Source organism: Zootoca vivipara, chromosome 10 (assembly GCF_965207765.1).
Source record: "Zootoca vivipara chromosome 10, rZooViv2.hap1.1, whole genome shotgun sequence".
In the NCBI taxonomy this organism is placed as follows: domain Eukaryota; kingdom Metazoa; phylum Chordata; class Lepidosauria; order Squamata; family Lacertidae; genus Zootoca; species Zootoca vivipara.
This window is the reverse complement of record NC_142593.1, coordinates 9,575,188-9,596,618: the sequence shown is the minus strand read 5'-3', so window position 1 is coordinate 9,596,618 and position 21,431 is coordinate 9,575,188. Positions and strand designations below refer to the sequence as shown.

Sequence of the window (21,431 nt, the reverse complement as noted above, 5' to 3'; positions counted from 1 at the left end):
CCAACGTTATCCCTGACTGGAGTGAGTGGAGAGATTACCAGACATATACTGGTTGGTGGCAGCAGAATTAAAACGTTGGTGCAGATACCAATGGACCGTGAAACGTCTGGGGGTTCTGTGCAGGTTGAGGTAACTGCCACAGCAACTAAAATGCTTTTCTGCAGTGTTCTATCAATGGCACTCCTACTCTCCAGCAGAGGTGAGTTGTCACAGTCCCCCTTTCTCGGGAAGTTGTGAGATGGTCTGTCCCTAGTGGTAGGTACCTTGGGGACCACAGAGACTTTAGGGCTCGAGGATGAAGCATCTGGCTGGATATTTAAGCCGGTTCCACTCCCAGCAGCTTCTTCTTCTCATTTCTAGCACCCTCCCTCCCTTTACAAGATGGGGCTTGCCAGCTGCCTAGTGGAGGAATGAGTAGGGTGGTTTTGGCACAAGAACGCCTGATTGCCACTTGGGACGCCTCATTTTCTGCCTGCTGAGCACTGTTGGGTTGTCCTGATTGACCTTCCGATGTGAGTTAATTATTCAGTTTGGTAGGCATTTAATGCAGGCAGTTCAGGGAATTCAAGGATTTTGTGTACAGGCAGCCTGAGGCATTATTGTTACCTTCCGGGTCACCTTCCACAGCCTTTGGCTTGGAGAAGGTCCTTGGGGATGCCCTTTTGGCTTGGTGTTCACACCTTGGCAAACACAACCCAGTGGGGCCTGGGTGCTCATGTTGGGCTCATATACCCAAGGCTCACTTAGCAAGGAGGGAGAACTTTCTTCCTCTTTGGCTGCAGAGCCACAGAATGCAGCTGCTGCTAACATGTCCTGGGGATTGTAAAGATACCTCCCTTCCAGTTATTTGAAATCCACCTGGTTGGTTTTTTTATATATAATTCAGTTAATTGGCTGTGTAGATCTTCTGTTGTTATATCCAATAAGTATTTCACTATTCCTCTGTCTCTTGAGTCTTCTTCACTACGTATAGGAGCATCGCCAGTAATATAGAGGAAGGAAACAAAGGAACTGAAACTTCTTTTCAAAATACTGCAGGCTGAAATTCTGTTATTAACATTAGAAATGATCCTAGTTAAACCCTAATTCAGGAGGAACGTTGTGCAGGCCAAAGAAGAAAGAGAGAGGGAGGGAGGGAGGGAGGGAGAGAGAGAGAGAGAGAGAGTGCCATGAGGAAATATTATTTTTTCTTTATTTAAGGCAGTTGTTTTGGGTGTATTTATTATGCACTGCTAAGTGTATATTGGGTGTTCAATGTTTATGTGACTGCCTATTTTCTGTCTGTTTTGCAAGACACCACTTGGACAGTTATACAGCACAACAACACCGAGTTAACTAGAGTCAAAAGTGCTAATCGAGAGAACCCACACACGGTGTTTTTCACATATGCTGCCAACCTAGAACAGCTTCAGGCTACAATTAACCATGCAGAACACTGTGAACAAGAGCTTGCCTACCACTGCAAAAAGTCACGGCTTTCAAATAAGCGAGGTAAGTAACGCAGACAAATCTTATTATGCTACATAATGTGTTATACTCAACGAACCACTGTAGATATTTAATCTTGCCAAGGTTATGGCATCTTGCCACTATAGTTTGCTTTTTTTTAAAAAAAAAAAAGAACAACTTTTTGAAAGATTTAGCAAACAAATCCCCAACCTGTAAATTGCTGAATAGCTTCTGAACCAGAAAAAGCACCAAGGTCAATTTATAATGAGCTTCATTCAAAGCATTAACTACTTTCAAACTCAATTTCTCGCCTAATCCTACTGTTTAGCAGAAATTATAACAAAGCTCCTTCCTGGCCTGCATGTAAAGGACTTTAAAATTTTGCCAACAGCAAAGTAAATATAGATTGTACAGTACTGATGTTAAAAAACCCACAACCCCCTTGTTTTTTTTGGGGGGGGGAATTAAAAACATGTCAGGGTAGATTTTCACATAATCTTGTTTATGAAATGCTGAAAAGAGAAGTATTACAAAACATTATTTTTTTTTTAGATGATGGTTTAGTTGCACTGATTTTAAACACACACACACACACACACACACACACACACACACACAGGGCAGGAATAGAATAGAGCATTATAAAAATGTCATAGATCAATAGTCTGCCTGCAGTTTGGAAATGTTTTCATGTGTTTGTGGAGAGTTGGCTTTTAAAAACGTTGGCTGTAAAGAAGTGGGTTTTCTTTTTCTTCTTCTTTCTCTTTTACGTCACTGGATTTTGACTGGATTACGATAGCAGGCTGTACGACCAAAGTTACCTTGCACTATTTGTGCACACATGCCAGCCTAGTAAAGAAGCAGATTGTTAGCTTCTTCTTCTTCTTCTTCTTCTTCTTCTTCTTCTTCTTCTTCTTCTTCTTCTTCTTCTTCTTCTTCTTCTTCTTCTTCTTCTAATTGGGTTTTATAAACAAGAATAATGTTATACAAACAAGTATACCAGGTTTTAATAATAATATTATAATAATAAATTTTATTTGTATTCCGTCCTCCCCGGCCAAAGCCGGGCTCAGAGCAGCTAACATCATATAAATAAGACAATATGCACAAAACCAGGCATCCCCAAACTTCGGCCCTCCAGATGTTTTGGACTACAATTCCCATCTTCCCCGACCACTGGTCTTGTTAGCTAGGGATCATGGGAGTTGTAGGCCCAAACATCTGGAGGGCCGCAGTTTGGGGGTGCCTGCACAATACAGTATACAATATGCAAATAAAATATCATTCAACAGTCATTAAAATAATATAGAATAATATTAAATATTATTAAATATATAATATTAAATATCAGCATTTCAAAATTAAACAGAAATCCACTCTTGACAGTTCCAATAAGTAATTTCTAAACTCCAATCAATAAAACACAGCAAACCACAATGCAGAACACTGTCAATACAGAACGAGAAGCAGAGACTGGAGGATGTGGCAAGGCAGGTGGAAAGATGCCTTGCCAGATGTTTTCTCATGTCATTTGTATATCATAAAAATAGCATAATAAATGTGGAAAGATATCTACAACATATGTTTCATTATTAGTAGCCAGTGTATAGGTTCTTGGTTTATGAATTGGTTTAAATATATATGAAGTGGGGGGGGGGGATAAAGGGGGGAGGGAGGAGTGTCGGGTGGGGTGAAGAGGAGGTAAGGAAAAGGTGCCCCCGGCCGCACGGCGGTTTAAATAGGGTAAGCCACACCCCCGGTCAGCTGGATTGGTCAACCGTGGGGCGTGACACTGCCGGGACTCCCAGTGATGTGGGTAGCTTCGCCACCCCACCCCCCCATTGTACACGGGAAGTGCCTGTGGCCTTCCTGCAACCCCACCCCCCTGGGAAGGGGAATGGCCTTTTAATGGAAATTCACTCGGCAGACCTGCCCTTCGCACCACTTGAGTAAAAGGAGAGTATGAAACTACATTAAATTTCCCTTGCACAATTTTACCCCTCTTGCCCCAAGGATTGTATAATTTGTATTGAGTGCATCTGACAAATACAGCAGTTGAGTATGGCAATGAGTAATAAAGGAAGGGAGGGAGGGAGGGAGATATAGCATGAACCATTATTTTTTAACTTAGATAGAAGCAACGACTCAGGGCTCATCCACACTCCCACTTTCCCCATGCCTAGAAAGCATGGTATGGGTCCAAGAGATTTTTCCTGTTGCCTTGCTCCTTTTCCAGGAAAAAAACCCCTCTTTGGCTTTGAATTGGAATGAACAGCAATCCACTGAGAACCCAATTGCTGCTTGCTCCGATTGAATGCTAAAGAGTGGTTTTCCCTTGGGAGAATGCAGTGGGATGAGAAGACATGTGGATAAGCCCTCATCTTCTTTCATTTCCCGTGGAAGCATGCAAATGAACCTTCAGAAGATGTCACATGCTAATATTTCTATATACTCTGTTTACTTTTTTCACTAGCTGCATCAAATCCACCGTTTTCCTTTCATCTGATTATTAACATTCACAGCCAAGGCAGAAGCCTGACTAATCACTGCTTTGTTATAATCCTTTAATAGCCTTAGCCATCTCACGTTATGCATAGGCTTCAGGTTTGCTTTTCCAGATAACTTGGTGGATTTCAACTAAAAAACAACACAAAGCTGGAGCCTTGATGCACAATTGCTGTGCAAGAATTCAGGTTCCACGCCCTATCATGTTCTTGAAGCAGGGGAAATATGGGATGAGAGCCAATGTCACACCAGTGATGCAACAGAACTTCTCATTTTTCCTTTTTCTCTCCTCCCCTTTGGTCCACATCTGCTTCACAATGGTATCCAATTTTCTAGAGCAGGTTGGTGGAGGGCTGCAGCCTGCGGCGTAAAACAGAGCAAGCAGTTGCACAAGCAGCTATGACAATTGTATACTCTTTGGGCATGAGTCATAGTGACATGTATTCCAGGTGTTATTATCAGATGGTTCATTTAAACACAAATTCAGAGTGTTTTGGGGTTGTTCAGCAAGTTAAACAATCAATTTTCACCAGAAGCATAAGAAAAGGTTTATTCTGATATTCGTGATAGGGAAGAGCAGAAGAAATGTTACATTAAAGTTAAAGGAACCCCTGACCATTAGGTCCAGTCGTGACCGACTCTGGGGTTGTGGCGCTCATCTCGCGTTATTGGCTGAGGGAGCCGGCATACAGCTTCCAGGTCATGTGGACAGCATGACAAAGCCGCTTCTGGTGAACCAGAGCAGCGCACGGAAACGCCGTTTACCTTCCTGCCGGAGTGGTACCTATTTATCTACTTGCACTTTGACGTGCTTTCAAACTGCTAGGTTGGCAGGAGCTGGGACCAAGCAATGGGAGCTCACCCCGTCGTGGGGATTCGAACCGCCGACCTTCTGATTGGCAAGCCCTAGGCTCTGTGGTTTGAACCACAGCGCCACCCACGTCCCAAATGTTACATTTGTTATTTGCCAAATTTGTACATGGCTTTAGACTGGCTTGACATTGAAATTAACATAGTACAGCTTGTTAAAATTTCATAGCAGTTCTATAGTGTCATAAAGCAGAGCTAGCTCAGGTTTTCAGATAGATAACTTATGTTGGCTTGCCTTTTCCCCTCAGGAGGACAGTTTACAGCTCTGGTCTATGAACATGCAAATTGGATTACATTCTGGAGACTTGGCTTATCTTTCCTCCGGGATCCTTTTGTTTGTGTGAAAACTCCACAGTAATCTGAGAATGCAGAACTCAGAAATGCACGCACTGTTAGCCAAAACATATTCACCCCAACATCCAAAGCAAATTCCAGTCCACCTCCTTTGCCAATAGTTTGTTCAAGCAAACCTGTTCAAAGTGCTAATTTACTTTTTGTTGAAATGTTCATGAAAAGGGCATTAGAGACCCCCAGACCCTAGAGACAAATGTGACCCTCCAGGCCTCCAGGACTTGCTTTCCATGGATCATGCCCCTCACCCTGCTGCTCACACCAAATATTTTTGCCTCACTGGAATTTGCCCTTGAACTCCGATAATAGCTCTTGTATGTCTGGAAGGGGAAAAGAGAGGGATGTGAGAGTATGTGAAAAAACTAGCCTACCTTACAAAGGGAAAAATTACATTTTTGGTCCATCCACTTTTCCTTTGGCTGTCCACCCAACCCCCACTCCATGGCCAGCATATGAGCCTTGGGAATTTGCCCAGAAAGGAATGTAGTCATTGCTCCCAAGATCCTGACGTAATATAATACTTACCGTAAATCCCTTGATCTCTGTTATTCACCTGGCAGAAAAGCCTCAGCTGAGTGCCTTGCATACAAAAGCTCCCACATTCAGTCCCTGGAAACTCCACTGGTGCATGCTTTGATCACATGGATGCATGCTTCGAAGTGCTTTCCATGTGCACACCTAGCACACCTTTCTGCTGCTGTGTTTAGATGGTGCCATAGTTCAGTGATAGGGCAGTTGCATTGCGCGCAGAAGGTCTCCTGTTCACTCCCTGACATCTGCAGATAGGAGTGTGAATGTCCCCCGTTGAAACCCTGGAGAGTCATTGCCAGTCAGTCTTGCCAGTACTGAACAAGACGAAAAATGGTCTGACTCCATGTGAGGTAGCTTCGTTTGTTCCTAATAAACTGAAAAGGGATTGCTACTTGCACACTTCATCATCTGAGGCCGTGTGAAAGGAAGAGGGGAATGTTTCGTGATACCTGCTAAATATTCAGCATCCCATTCACCTATTTGCATGTAGGCATCAGTGACAAACCATAGCATACTCTTGATTTCAAAGACGGTCCAAAGTCACAGTATGATACCTATTTTTTTAAAGATGTTTAAATATTCCCTAACTCTTTATATAGTTTTCTCCCCACTCAGAAGAAAATGGCAGAGAATATAGATGCACTCCAGAACCATTCAATTGTGGAATTTTTATATGGGCATGAATGCAGGATTTAAAAAATGAGATTGTTCGTAAATTATGTAGACCTTTTATCTGGATTTCCTATTCCACCACCACCGTCCCACTCAGGATAAGTTGTAAAGCTAAACACACACACACACACACACAGAGAGAGAGAGAGAGAGAGAGAGAGAGAGAGAGAGAGAGAGAGAATATATCTGGGAGAGCATTCTTGCCATTATTCATCTTCCGGTTCTGTTTTTTTGAAGACCTGCTGGGCTGGCAGGTTGAATAGTACAGTATGTGAGCGAGTCAATATGTTGCAAGCAGAGAGACTGCCAGGGTAGCAGAGGAGTTGTCTAACAGTGAGATGCAATATGTACTGACAGTTGTTAGGAAGGCAAAGGGGGGCATAAGTTCCAGATTCTTGGTGGGGGGGTTGTTGCTGAAAGCTTGAATGCTTCTCGCAAACAAAAGCAGGACTCGCCAAAGTGTTGCCATGCAATTTAATAGGGCATTATTCTCCCTGTGTGCCTTGACTTCTGCATTCATTGCAAAGTTCACCTTCCTTCTTTCTCCTTTTAAGATTGATTATCTTCATGCTTCATATCCTCTAGTAATTACCCTTTTCTGTATATTTTGTGCATTTATCGCTCTGTTTAGTTGGCAGCATCTCTCGCCTTAATGTACAGTAGTGTTGAACTAAGGCTCCCTCATTTTTACTGTAACCAGTGCCGCGGACAGAGTTGGCTCTGCAATGTCGCTTCTTGCCACCAGGCAAGTTATTAAAGCGACAGTGATTAACACGGCACACCTTCGTAGCTGAAACTGACTCCCACAGGAGGCAGGGAATGGCCACCAACTTGGATGGCTTTAAAAGAAGATCAGACCAAATCATTGGCTACTGTCACAGCTGGAGGGAGCAGTGCTTCTGAAAACCAGTTGCTGGAAACCACAGGAGGAGAGAATGTTCTTGTGCTTCAATCCTGCTTGCTGGTTTCCTAAAGACCACTGGGAGAACAGGATGCTTCAGTGAATCAGCCTGATCCAGCAGACTCCTCTTATAGTTCATTGAGAGCAACCACAAGCAAACAAAAAACTGCTACACGATCTTACTCTTGACATTTGCAGTTCTCCCAGTAAGTACAGTCAAACCTCGGTTCTCGAACGGCTCAATTTTTTATGTTTCGGCTCCCGAATGCTGAAAACCTGGAAGTAAATGCTCCGGTTTTTTAATGTTTTTCGGAACCCGAACGTCCAACGCGGCTTCCGCTTGGGTTCAAGAAGCTCTCACAACCAATCGGAAGCCATGCCTCAGTTGTCAAACATTTCGGAAGTGAAACGGTCTTCCCAAACAGATTATGTTCAACAACCGAAGTTTGACTGTACAGTGGTACTTCAGTTTATGAACTTAACCTGTTCTGGAAGTTCATTTTTAAACCAAAACTGTTCTTAAACCGAGGCACACTTTCCCTAATAAGGCCTCCCACCATTCAGATTCCGTTCTTAGACCTAGGTAAAGTTCTCAAACCGGGACACTACTTCCTGTTTTGCAGAGCTCGTAAACTGAATAGTTCGTAAACAAGGCTGTTGTTAAACCGAGGTACCACTGTACACAACTCTGTTGAGCATATGCTCAATTAGTATATTAGTAAATGCTTACTAATCTTTTATTATCAAAATGAGGCCTTTATGAGATAAGACACTTGCCGTTCCCTCACTAGTAGACTCTTGATCTTCTATTGATTTTTACATCACATAATAAATTACCTAGATTTGGGGGCTGAGGGCATTTCCTTCTTCATATGTTGTCATAAAGCAAATTGTGTAAGTGGCCTCCTTAAGATAAATGGTTCTAATATCATGCCTGACTGATTTAGGGACTCCCAGTTCTCTTTTTCCAGTAATATAAGCAGAAAGTTTGGAAAGTAATTTAGTTCATGATAATGAAACATTAAAATGAAAAAAAGTTTGCATTTTAAAGAAGTATGGCCAATTTTATTTTTAAAAAACGTCACATTTTGCAACTTTTCATTTATGTATCTTTTCCCTTTAGAGTTGAAGGAAAACAGGTGGAACAGTAAATCACAAATTTCTCTAACTTGTCTTTTAGATGGAATTCCATTCAGCTGGTGGGTTGGAAAAATCAATGAGACACAGACTTACTGGGGAGGCTCCAGGCCAGATGTTCAGAAATGTGCTTGTGGAATACAAGGAAGCTGCATTGATTCGCAACATGACTGCAACTGTGATGCTGACAGAAATGAATGGTGATTTTGTTTTCATGCTTTGTTTTGTTCGCAACAAGTTAGAATGTTGAATGTCAAAATATGTGGCACCCATTCATCCTGCCAAAATTAATTCATGAGACATCAGTTGATATAAGGGCCACCTTTATTAATCTTATTCTAAATAACAACATAACCGAAGTATAGAGGAGACAGTTGGGTACAAGGCTTCCCTTTTCTCCTGCTGGGCATTGCCAGCCTGGCTAAATACAGTGGATCAATCAGATGTTACTCTTTGCCTTCCTCATCTGCTCATCCAAAGGACAAGCTAAGGAGGCAGCTGGCTGACAGACAGACAGACAGACAGACAGACAGACAGACACACACACACACACACACACACACACACACACACACACACACCATGCTGGGCAGCATTTGATAGGCTAAAGTTTCCAGGATTCAAAGGCCTTTGCTAGCTGACAGTGGTAAGTAGGTGGACTAATTAGGTTACCAGATGTCCCCGTTTCCCAGGGACAGTCCCCGAATTTACAAATCAGTCCCCATACAAAATCCATTGAAGTTGAAAAGTGTCCCTGGATTCATTGAAAAAAAAAATCTGATAACCTTAGATCCTTTCATCATCCAACTGCTTTAGGGTCCTTACCAAGGTATCCAAACTTACTTCTCTTCCTGACTATGAAAGAACAGGCAGCCAATTAAGCAAATTATGATACATACCACATCACCATGCACTTTAACATATGAGTAGGGAGCACCACATGTGCCAATCTGGGGTAAAAATTAAAAAAATTCCTTCAGTAGCACCTTAAAGACCAACTAAGTTTTTATTTTGGTATGAGCTTTCGTGTGCATGCACACTAAAAATTGGGGTAAAAATTGTCACTCAGCCCTCAAATGGCCAATCCTACAATGTTGCATAGACTTGTTGATGGCCAGAAGGGGAAGGCGGTGGTGCCGTTCTATAAAGGTCTAGGCCAACCAGATTGACCAGAAGTCCTCCAAGCATTGGAATCCTGCTGTGCTTCCCCGCAAACACATGTCCACATTCCTGGCAACTCCTTCCCCTTCCTATCGGTGAGAAATGGCATTGTGATAGCTGCTGGTGTCTGCCCAAGGATGATATATATTTCTTTTTTTCATGCTGTGTTGAGGTGCCTTCAGAATCGTAGGGTAGAATTTTCGCAGCAGCGTCTTAGAAATTAGGTTCCTAAATCCTTACTTAGATGGAAACAGCTATTTTTAAAGTATCAAAGTTCACCTGCTATTAGAGCAATTCTTTCTTCCTTGCATGAACTCAGAAGCCCAACCTCAGGCACACAGCTTGAAAATGTGTCCTAGATTTTTATCTTTTTTTTTTTTTTTTTAAAAAAAGGTTTTGTTAAAGGTCATTTTTTGTTGACGTGCTGTAATTTCATCCCAAAGTGTTCCCTATGACAAGGAGAAATCATGGACAGTTACATATATGAGAGAAGGTTTAGTTAGGCACACAGATAAACTTGGGGACTATAATAGCCCCACATAGTAATAGCTCTCATAAAGGTATAAGTATCTTCAGACAGTAAGGTTGCATCACCGGGCCACAGTAACTGGCATGTGAAACAACTCTCTGAGATTCACTTCTGATTTGAACATCTCATGTGGATGGGAAAGCATGGAGTTCAGCCTAGTCAACTTGTCTGGGGATCAAGGGACCAGCTACATACTGTCAATGAAACTATGAGATCCCTGGCTCCGCAGGCATGATGCTCTTTGGTACAATCCTTGGAAGGACCACAGTTGTGAGCTAACCTTCTCAAAATTCTTCCCAAAATATTTTATGCAAGGAAAGCTGTCCCTCCCCCCTTTGTGCCACTGATTCTGAGGTCTTGCAGTTCCTGTTCCACTTCAAATGTTTTCCCCATTTTCCGTTCTGGGGTCTTTGGGGTTCTAATGTGACTAAAGGGCAAAATGAACACTGGTTCTTTGTCTGCCAGGCATCAGAATTGGCTAGAGGACAGAGCTACCTTAGAACCTGAGTCAAATGGCCATCAGCCACACAACACCCACCATTTAAACTGGTCACCAGCATCCTGCCCTGAGTCAAGCACAAAAGACTCAATGGATTGTTGGGGACTGATCCTCTCCTGCTAATGAAAAACTTATAGATAAGAGGGTTTGGAAATGCTGAGGCTCCAAGGAAAAGCTGAAATGGCAAGCATAAAAATGGATAGCAAAGCAAGCTTTTCTTGCAAGTTTCTCATTTTTTCTTCAATCATATATTACACACACACACACACACACACACACACACATCTGCCTGTTGTAAGAATTTGAACCCTTGACAAATGTAAGCGCCTCCCACCCTTATAAAAACTGAAATGAACATAAACACTATATATTCTCAATTGGAAAAGATAGGAAAAGAATAACTTGCGGCAATCAGGTATCAATAATGATTGTGGCCTTTTTCGTTATTTTCGTTATTTGTTCCAGACACTGATTGTTTCCATACTAAAAGGTCAGTCCTTGCTATCTCCAGCTAGGGCAGGGAAAGGGTCCTTTTGGAAACGCTGGAGAGCTGTTGCCAGTCAGTGTCGATAATACTAAGCTAGATAGGTGAATGATTTGGCTCAATGCACGTCAGTTTCACATCACAGCTGAGTTATGAGTGGAACTTGATTACTCCGAAGGACATCTTCCTTGCAAGGAATGCACACACAGATCTGAGCACAGGCACAGCTTTTCAGTTATGTTTCAATGTCCAGGATGAAAGAGATCTGAGTTTTCATTGCTTTCATCAAACTCTCCATAAATATGGGGGCAATATATGTAGATTTCCTTTGACAAGGCTATTGGCCAAAACTGGACTTGTCATCCTTATATAATGTCATCCTTATATAAAACTGCATGTAGTTCTAACTCCTCCCTCCTCTCTATCTGTTGCCATTTTGGTAAACATTTCTATGCCTTCACTGTACTATCCTTCTACATTTGCTAAAAATGCAGCCATTTGCTAGACACAACTAACACAAAGGCAATGACATTCATTCACACAACAGCTTAACGCATTATCTGAAAGTTTGTTTGTTTACATGTTCTAGGACCAATGACACTGGTCTCCTATCCTATAAAGACCACCTACCAGTAGCAGAACTTTTCATCACAGATACAAACCGGCCAAATTCTGAAGCAGCTTACAAACTTGGGCCTTTGCTTTGCCAGGGTGATAGTAAGTAATTCTGTTTTTTTGAACTTATGTCAACTAACATCTGCTACCTGCAATCGTACACTTCGTATGGGACTTAATTTGAGCTGCGGTTTCTTAGGCCTTGACATTTAACCATAATTTTCCTTCATTTTTTTTACACTAAATTTACTTTTTGTGTTTCCCGTGTCAGCAATCTGAATGTAATAACCCATTGGCTAAACATACCTTTTTGCTACAAAATTCGATGTTTCAAATAGAGCTGGACTGAATTGACAAGGAGAATTTCCCAGCTATTTTACCCACCTTAAAACAGAGTGGGGGTTTTTCAGCTATGCATTGGGGAGTGGGGGGGGGAAGCAAAATCTTTTTTTTTTAGCGTGGTGGAGAGAATGAAAGCGGCATTTAAATGCTGGGATAGTTTCACCACCTATAGTTCCAATGGTTAAAACATCAGCTACTCCTTCCGAACTGTGAGCCAAGTTGTTGTCATCTCTGTCTGAGAGAGTGGCTGGCGAAAGATATGTATCTCAGCCCAGTGCACTCAAGATTTGAGGATAAAATATAAATGACCCTGCAATGGCAATTATCTTCAAGGGCAAGAACTTGATAAGGGAAATGGGGAGGGACCACAAGCAAGGGAGGTCTACCTATTGCTCCTAATAATATAACAAGCACAGCTAGGTGGCACTGATACAGTATTTCTCCAGAAAGATTAGATAAGCAATTCATGCAAGAAAGGTCTACCAGTGGTTAGGAGAGCACTACTGCCATAGCTGCCAAGTCTCCCGTTTTCCCAGGGAAACCCCTGTTTTTCCAGCTGTTCCTAGCTGAAACAACGAATTCTTTTTGTTTTTCCCCGGTTTATTCTGGCGCGGCGGCCATTTTGGAACTGGGCGGAGCATGCTCAGAAGCGATTTTTAATGCTGCTCTGCCCAGTTCCAAAATGGCTGCAGTGCGACTTCTGGTGCGGCGGCCATTTTGGAACTGGGCAAAGCAGCATCAAGTCACTCCTGAGCGTGCTCCGCCCAGTTCCAAAATGGCGGCAGCGCTACTTCCGGTCTGCTATTTTCGGCCCGGTCCCTTATTTCTCTGACAGCAACTTGGCAGGTATGACTATTGCAGTTATTAATTTTGTGCAGCATGAAGCAACTGAATGCATAAAAACTGACTCCTTTTGGAATAAAAATTGTCCAGGCGCATAATAATTATTCAAAGCTTTACTGAACAGAACTTCTCCAAAACAGGCACAAAAACCATCAACGATACTTCCAGAAAGTTGAAAAAAGCATATGCATATTCAAGCAGAGGTTCTTCTTAAATGTATAACTTAATTATGATTAGAGCTGAAATCAATGCTCTGTGTCTCCCATAGCCTGCCTCAGCCTGCATGCCAGCTAAATGGAACCACTATGCTCAATGGCAGTGCATCTGTAAATTACAGATATGTGGGATCAAAGGGATAGTTTAGGATGAGAGGAGAAAATGACCTTGTGCAGAAGATGGTTGTAACCTGGGGGTTTTCTGCATGACTGGCCACTGGGTGAGGACCAGGGCCGGATTGAGGTTTGATGAGGCCCTATGCTACTGGATGTAATGGGGCCCTTTATATGTCCAGCTGTCTTTGTCAACAACAAATTGTCACTGTTTTTTTGTGTTGAATATATGCTATATGGTAATTCATGGACCTAATAACCATTTGCACATAACACAATATGTATTTTATCGAGGTTTTTTTCCTTTAAATTTTTTTTGGGCCCCCAAGAGAGTGGAGCCTTAAGCTATAGCTTGTTTAGCTTATACGTAAATCTGGCACTGGTGAGGACTCTAGGAGGCATTGGAGTTTCTGCACTGGAGGAGCAAACCTAGCAGGAAATTCTACACTCAAAGCCTTTCAGATGATTTTGAGAAAAGCGTATTGCCTTTCCCAGACTAAATTTTGGAACATTCCTCCACACACAGAGTACTAGTGCACAGTAAATGTCAGTCACCCCTCCCCAATAAAAGCTTGCTGTTGAATCATTCACCACCATTTTCTTTCCTTTCTTTCTTTCTTTCTTTCTTTTAAATAAATACTAGCTTTCTAGCAATCTTTCTAGGTAATGTATCTCTGTCTCCATAAACGGAAGGCATGGGAGCATCTAGGGTCTCGTAAAAATGTTTTGTTGTTGTTGTTTAGTCGTTTAGTCATGTCCGACTCTTCATGACCCCATGGACCATAGCACGCCAGGCACTCCTGTCTTGCACTGCCTCCCGCAGTTTGGTCAAACTCATGTTCGTAGCTTCGAGAACACTGTCCAACCATCTCGTCCTCTGTCGTCCCCTTCTCCTAGTGCCCTCTATCTTTCCCAACATCAGGGTCTTTTCCAGGGAGTCTTCTCTTCTCATGAGGTGGCCAAAGTATTGGAGCCTCAGCTTCAGGATCTGTCCTTCCAGTGAGCACTCAGGGCTGATTTCCTTCAGAATGGATAGGTTTGATCTTCTTGCAGTCCATGGGACTCTCGAGAGTCTCCTCCAGCACCATAATTCAAAAGCATCAATTCTTCGGCGATCAGCCTTCTTTATGGTTCAGCTCTTTATGGTCCAGCTCTCACAAATCATTGATCCCCTTCATGGATCAATGCCTTGTCATGGCGAAGGGGCTTGAATAACTAAGAGAAGCTATGTGCTATGCCATGCAGGGCCACCCAAGATGGACAGGTCATAGTGGAGAGTTTTGACTAAATGTGATCCACCTGGAGAAGGAACTGGCAAGCCACTCCAGTATCCCTGCCAAGAAAACTCCATGGACAAAGACAACAGGCATATAAAAAAATGTTTACTCTCAACTAAATGAGATGATGGAAGGAGCAAACTTGACTGCTACTTACTATATGTTATACCGTAGTAACAGAAGATTTGCAATTCGCTCTCTTCCTGTGTTGTAGATAGGCAACCAGAGGCCACCAGCTTTCTAAATTGTTGCTAACAGGTACCAAAAGTCTAAGAAAGGGGAGTCACTCAAAATGAATCAGTGAAACAAAGGAAGGGGGGTCTATTTCATGAAAAATTTTCTCCTCCTCAAATTCATGATATATTTATTTTGGTGGAATTGGCGTTTTGGTGCAGCCTGGCCTTGTCTTGGTCTAGTGTTAAACTTTCAGAAATCTTTTCTGAAAAGAGCTCTGCCTTCCAGTTGTCATTCATTTTAATTGCTTGTCCATTCCCATTGTTCTGCTGATTTACTGCTCTGCAGTTCTGGCAGTTTCGTTGCCCTCCAGAATTTCAGCACAAGACATTTGCTCCAATCCAGCTCTAGCTCTGCGCAGTCGTGTGAGACCACTCACTGCTAAAATGTGGGGTGTTATTTAGCTAAGCATCTAAGTGCGTATTCCACTGAAAATAATGTACGAATGGACAATACTTGAAGTTTAATGTTCATCCAGATATCCTTCTAAAAGCAAGGCTAGCTCTCCGCATTACCGGTACTTTCTGTGAAAGGTAGGTTATTGAATGTGCATCTCAACCCCTATTATGCCCCAGTTAGTCAACTACATGTAACTGATCAGAGAAAAGGAATGTTGGCCAATTTGCCTCAGTAATGTGAATATGTCCCCCCTGCTTCCCTCCCTGCCCCCCACTACCCAAACATGTCACCCTGGTAAACAGTTTCGCCCCATTTTATAAAGTGGTGCAAAGTGGTGCAAAGTAATTAAAAGCAGGGAAACATTTTATTAGTTCATTAGTTGTAACTCCTTCTGGCTTTGGGGCAACATTTTAAATACATTTAATACATTCTGCTCAAAGCACTTTTAATCCTAATAGACCCACCCTCCTTATATCTGCAGTCTGCTGGTAACATTTCAACTACAACACGTGCAAAGATACCCTAACTTTTTTTTTACACCCGTAAAATCCCGTTTTGAAGTCGCTCCCTGTTTTCTTTTCTTTGCCAAAGTCTGCGTGCGCCTCTATTGCAATAACTGCCCTGCTTTATCTCTCTGAGTTTTGTGTTATCTAACTGTCCCTTGCGCAGTAAGTCTTAAGTCTCAAGCTGCAGTTGTGCACAGCTTGGAAATACGGTAAGCTCTGTAAAATTATTTGGTACTTACTGAGTAAGTATGCATAAGATTGTGCTTTCCTGCAGCTATTTTTCATTCATCTTTCATGAGTAGGCTTGAACTATACAAACAACTGAGCTATTTTCATTCAGGGATGGGAATCATCCCCCACCCATTGCCCCCCGGTGAAGTGTCATAGACCACCAAAGGAAGTAGGGAATGGCTAGAATCAGATCCTTTGCTGGGTGGGGCCATAGTGATCTGTGGCTATTATTATTTATGCAATTTAGGATTGCATAGTTATTTTTCTTTCTCTCTGCCAGCTCAGCCTGCACTCCTCTTTGAGTTGTCCCCCTCTCAGTAATCCCCTGAAGGAGCAACAGTTTTCAATAATACTTGAACAGCATCAAACAAATGCTGTTAAAATATGGGGTGCATTTTAAAATGCTAAAATAAGACCAATGACAAATTAACAAGCAGATTCCCCTACAGAAACATAAAACACATGGATTGGTATGCAGCTTAGTTTTCTTTTAAGTTCAGAGTATTAATAAGCTGTTTTCTATTATGCAGTTGCAGATTATGGGAAATGCCGTAACATTTGTTTCTAGTCTTCCTTTTAGGGCTGCTGAACAATGCAAATAAGAGCAAGCAGGGAAGAAAGGGGAAAGAAATTAAAATGGCTATTGCTGGGCCCATGGATATAGTTTGACTGCCCACCAGAGATCCTTGTTTCTGTCTGCTGCTACCACTCTCAAAAACCAAATTATATTACTCCACTAAAAAGTTTATCTCCTCATATGACACACATTCTGTCTTCTTTTTAACATGCGTAAATCCTTATTCTCATAGTTGTTCACCTAGACACTATTTGGAAGGCAGTGTGAAAGAACGTTTACTTCAATTTCTGACCCAAATACCAAAGGCTCCATTAAATGGATTGGAATGGAAAACTGCTGTAATCTCTCGGGTCCAATAACCACCCTGCCGTGTGCTTACATAATAAAAGACCTGTTTAAGGAAAAGAGGAAAGCTAAATAGCGCTATAAATTATAGTGTCCTAAAACTGGCTTAGGCTGTGCTTTTTTATTATTAAAAACAGCAGTTTTAGCTTTGATATTCAAAGTCCATTTATCATCTTTGATTTTATTTTAATTCAAGAGGCTGATCCATGGGCACCTTTTGGAATTTTGAGGAAGTGTTGCACGTGACATTGCACAGTGGAACTAAGTACCAGGCGGAGGTGGAGTCTGAGCCACAAAATTCACAGACCCACTTCTTTGAATCTCTGGCTTTCTGTTCCGAAAGAACACACTTTCACAGAAGTCAACATCCTCAATTCACAGAAGCCTTCTGCTCTCTGCCAACCCAATGCACCTCCAACTCTCTTTCTCAACCCACACCCCACAGTCAACTCATCACATCTCTCCCTGCACTTTCATCTCATGGATGCCCCATTCCCCCTTGCCCTTATGGGAGCATTTTAGTGCATGTCAGCTTCCATGTCAGCTCAGGGTTTTTTCTCACCCTTCCCTCCTGACTTGCCTTCCCTTCTCCACATGGGCACAGCCAAACCACCTCTCCATCTGTCCCAGCCTCTCCTCTGTATGTGCTGTTATGAAGGAAAACACTGTCGAAGTCTCAGTAGTGACCTTCCGTGGACAAGATGGGCAAATAGCAAGGAGAAACTGGAACAGCTTCCCCAATAATAATAACAATAGGAATTTATTATTCATACCCCACCGATCTGACTGGGTTTCCCTAGCCACTCTGGGCGGCTTCCAGCAGAATATTAAAATGCAATGATTCATCAAATATTAAAAGCTTCCCTAAACAGGGCTGCCTCCAGATGTCTTCTAAAAGTCTGATAGTTGTTTATTTCTTTGACATCTGATGGGAGGGCATTCCATAGGGCGGGCACCACTACTAAGAAGCCGCTCTGCCTGGTTCTCTGTAACCTCATTTCTCACAGTGAGGGAACTGCCAGAGGGCCCTGAGCGCTGGACCTCAGTGTCCGAGCAGAATGATGGGAGTGGGAAGCAGGGCCCATCTTGTCACCCCTCCCAGAGTAGCACCTGGGGCAGCCCCCCCTCCGCCCCCCTTCCTATGCCCCTGGTGGTGCCCAGCCTGTGGAACACCTTCCCATCAGATGTCAAGGAAATAAACAACCATCTGACCACCCAGAATGGCTGGTCTGGGTGGGGTATAAATAATAAATTATTATTGTTATTATTGCCTGACAGAGGCTGCCTCTGGTTCATGAAGAGACCAGACCCCCCAGCCCGAAAATATTCTCTTTGGGCTCTGGAGTGGGTCTTCTGAGGGAGGTGCATTCTGGCACCTTTTAGTGTAGAAAAAAAAAACAGCAACACGGCTATAGTAATATTATAGTGCCCAGTACCAAGCCAGGTCAGACAGATTTTGCTGTTGTTAATAGCACAGCATTTCAAAAGTATGCTTGGATAGGGAAGACACGGAGACAAAAGAAATGTGTGTGTTCAACTTAGAGAGCGAAGCATCCATCTTAAAGCTTTCAACTCTTAAAAATCATTGCCTGTCTACAGCCTGAGACATCTCTCAGGTTGGCAACTACCTATTGATGCACTATGGGATAGTTTATCTCGAAGGCCTTCAGACAGCCAGGTCATCTGCATGCTTATCTAGTGGGGAAAGCAAATATTACTTACTCAGTAAACATTGGGAATTTGTGTCCAAGAAGCCTGGAGACAGAGTCTTGCAGAGGAGAGTCCTTCTATAAAGAGGCAATTTTTGAAGGGGCGGGGGTGAATGGCAGTGTATTCTTAGCTGCAATTTATAATAGTCAGGATTGGAGGCAAAGTACCCCTGCTGGCACGAATTCCTTATGGATGTCAAGTGCACAATATAGAAAAGCTTTATAGTAGGTGATAAAAGGCTAGGATCACTTTCCTTTTCCATCAGTAATTATGAGTGCGACAAAAGGCATATTTTGCATCCACTTCTCCAAGAGAACGGCTGATGGCTTTCAAAAACTGTTAGAAAAATAGAGAAAGACCACAAGGTCCTTGCTTTGTCAATGCTTTTCATTTATGGTGTACAGTAAACTGTCACATCAGCTTTGTATTCAGTTTTCTTCTGCGAGATGCAAAGTAGCACATGGTAGCTGTACCAAGAAGTCCAAGAGTCCACATTTTTAGAATAAATAAGAACTACAGCTCTTACCCGTTTGATGTATGCAACTCACAGCTACCTCAACAGGTTCCCTGATTAGCACTCGGAGATTTCAAATTTCTGTTTAATTCTTCTTGTTCCCATCCTCACCCTTCTTCTTTCTTCCCTATCAGTCATCCACAAACATGCACACATGCTCATCTCTAGAGAATTGTATTCAGTGGTACCTCGGTTTACAAACACAATTGGTTCCAGAAGTCTGTACTTAACCTAAAGCGTACTTAACCTGAAGCGAACTTTCCCATTGAAAGTAATGGAAAGTGGATTAATCCGTTCCAGATGGGTCCGCGGAGTACTTAAACTGAAAATACTCAAACTGAGGCGTACTTAAACTGAAGTATGACTGTAATAGCAAAGACAATATAGATGGGTCAATTCAGATTGGCACCTTATGGCACAAAGTTCCATCCCCACCACCAATGTGTGCATTTGGCCCATTAGTTTCCACACATTTCCTTATCTTCCAGTCACGAATATTCATTGTTGTTTTGTTTTACCACTTGCCACCCACACCAGCGGGTGCAGCTTGACAGAATGTGTTTGGGGGCATATTGTGTATACCTTAGAAAGAATCCCAGGAAGTGTGCAATAGCAAATGTTACCAGTCTCAATCAAGATGTTTCACAAGGGCAAATATAGAGGTTTGTGCTTTAGGTGGCTGGGTCAATAACCACCGCTTTTTGTTGTTGTTTTATTTAATTTTTAATACTGAGGTCTTTGCAACAATGATATTAACCTGACTATGGCCTGCGCAAAAGTGAAAAGGAAGTCTTGTGCAAGACTTGTGCAAGACAAAAAGCACTGATGTAGATTTTAATAAACATTTCCTCTTAAACAGGGGTCAGCAAACTTTTTCAGCAGGGGGCCAGTCCACTGCCCCTCAGACCTTGTGGTGGGGCCGGACTATTTTTTTGGGGGGGAGGGATAAACGAATTCCTATGCCCTACAAATAACCCAGAGATGCATTTTAAACAAAGGCACTCATTCTACTCATGTAGGCCCCACAAATAACCCAGAGATGCATTTTAAATAAAAGGACACTTTCTACTCATGTAAAAACACGCTGATTCCCGGACTGTCCGCGGGCTGGATTTAGAAGGCGCTTGGGCCGGATCCGGCACCCGGGCCTTAGTTTGCCTACCCATGCTCTTAATTGAGGTGTTGAAATTGCAAGTGCTTTCAGCAAGACCAGTTAGTGGGAATAGGCATGCTTGTAGGTCTTGCTCAGGTAGTAGGGGTGTGGCATTGGAAGCTACCCACTGATACATTGCTGTATATTTGACAAATTCCTCTTCCCCCCCCACCAAGAAGTGCTGATAAGCTTCCACAGCAACAGTGACTCAGGATGTATAACAGACTATTTTTGCTCATCAGATTTTCCATGATTAAGTATAAAAATTACACGTCATGTGAACGCTGCTAAGAAAATTTGTGCACATCAGCAGCGCCAATTCCACAATAAGCTCCCATCCAGAAGCACAATAAATTCTGATTCAGAACTAGGCTTTTGCCCAAATGATTGTGATAGTTGGCAGAATGTTATGTGGATTTAGTACTGAGGATTTAAGCGCCTCTGAATGCTTGTCTGGGAACTCTGGTCCAACCAAGGTTTCCAGATGTACATGCACAGATGTTTAAAGATACGTAAGTGCACATCAGTAAAATGCTTGAATTTCCCACAACAATGGGTATAAAGGAATTTTTAGAATGTACTTTTTAGAAAAATGCCATTTGAATGCTGTTTGGAAAGTATAAAAAGTGGCACAGAGTCAAGTTTGTTTCAGCGTTTACTATATATTAATGTTTCATTATTCTACTACATTACGTTTGCTTCATATGCCTTCTTGTTAAACATTCCACAATGTTTGTAACCATTGGAACCTGGTGTTGACAATTTTTAACTTCTAAGCATGAGCTCATTTTGCAAACTATATTATTATATATATGTGTGTGTGTGATTTTTAAAATACATTGAATTAGCACAAGAAAATGTTTTTGGCAACCACAGGAAGATGCTAAGTGCCTAATTTGACTTGGAAAGCAGTAGAGCTTATGAAAGTGACAGATAAAAGTGTAAGGGTTTAGCGGCAGAAATAACAAGGTGTGTTTAAATGTGCAGCATAGTGACAAACCTATCATCCCTGGGTCTATGTTCTTGCTTAACACATTTATAATAGATCAATGTTCTCTAAAATACCCTCTAACTAGGAAACAGCCTAGTTACAAGGCATTTGGCTATTTCATGTAACAATCCGAAGCACTCCTAGATATATCAATGGAGGAGTCTGGTGGCCTGGTTTTTAGGACATGGGAAGGTACAGACATATCTGCAGTTTGATCAGTATAAAGGCACAAAACATGACATTGCTGCAAGGATGCTCACATGAAGTTGTGTCCTC

General features: G+C 42.3%; 1 protein-coding gene across 3 annotated transcripts in view; it reads left to right on the top strand.

Moving 5' to 3' along the window:
* Positions 1–21,431, top strand: part of CNTNAP4 (contactin associated protein family member 4) — a 250,473-nt gene that overhangs the window by 191,701 nt on the left and 37,341 nt on the right. For all 3 annotated transcript variants that reach the window (XM_088652650.1, XM_088652651.1, XM_060280113.2), the window contains exons 13-15: positions 1,294–1,491; positions 8,460–8,616; positions 11,679–11,806. In XM_088652650.1, the coding sequence (XP_088508776.1) occupies positions 1,294–1,491; positions 8,460–8,616; positions 11,679–11,806 (483 nt within the window). The remainder of the gene's footprint in view (positions 1–1,293; positions 1,492–8,459; positions 8,617–11,678; positions 11,807–21,431) is intronic.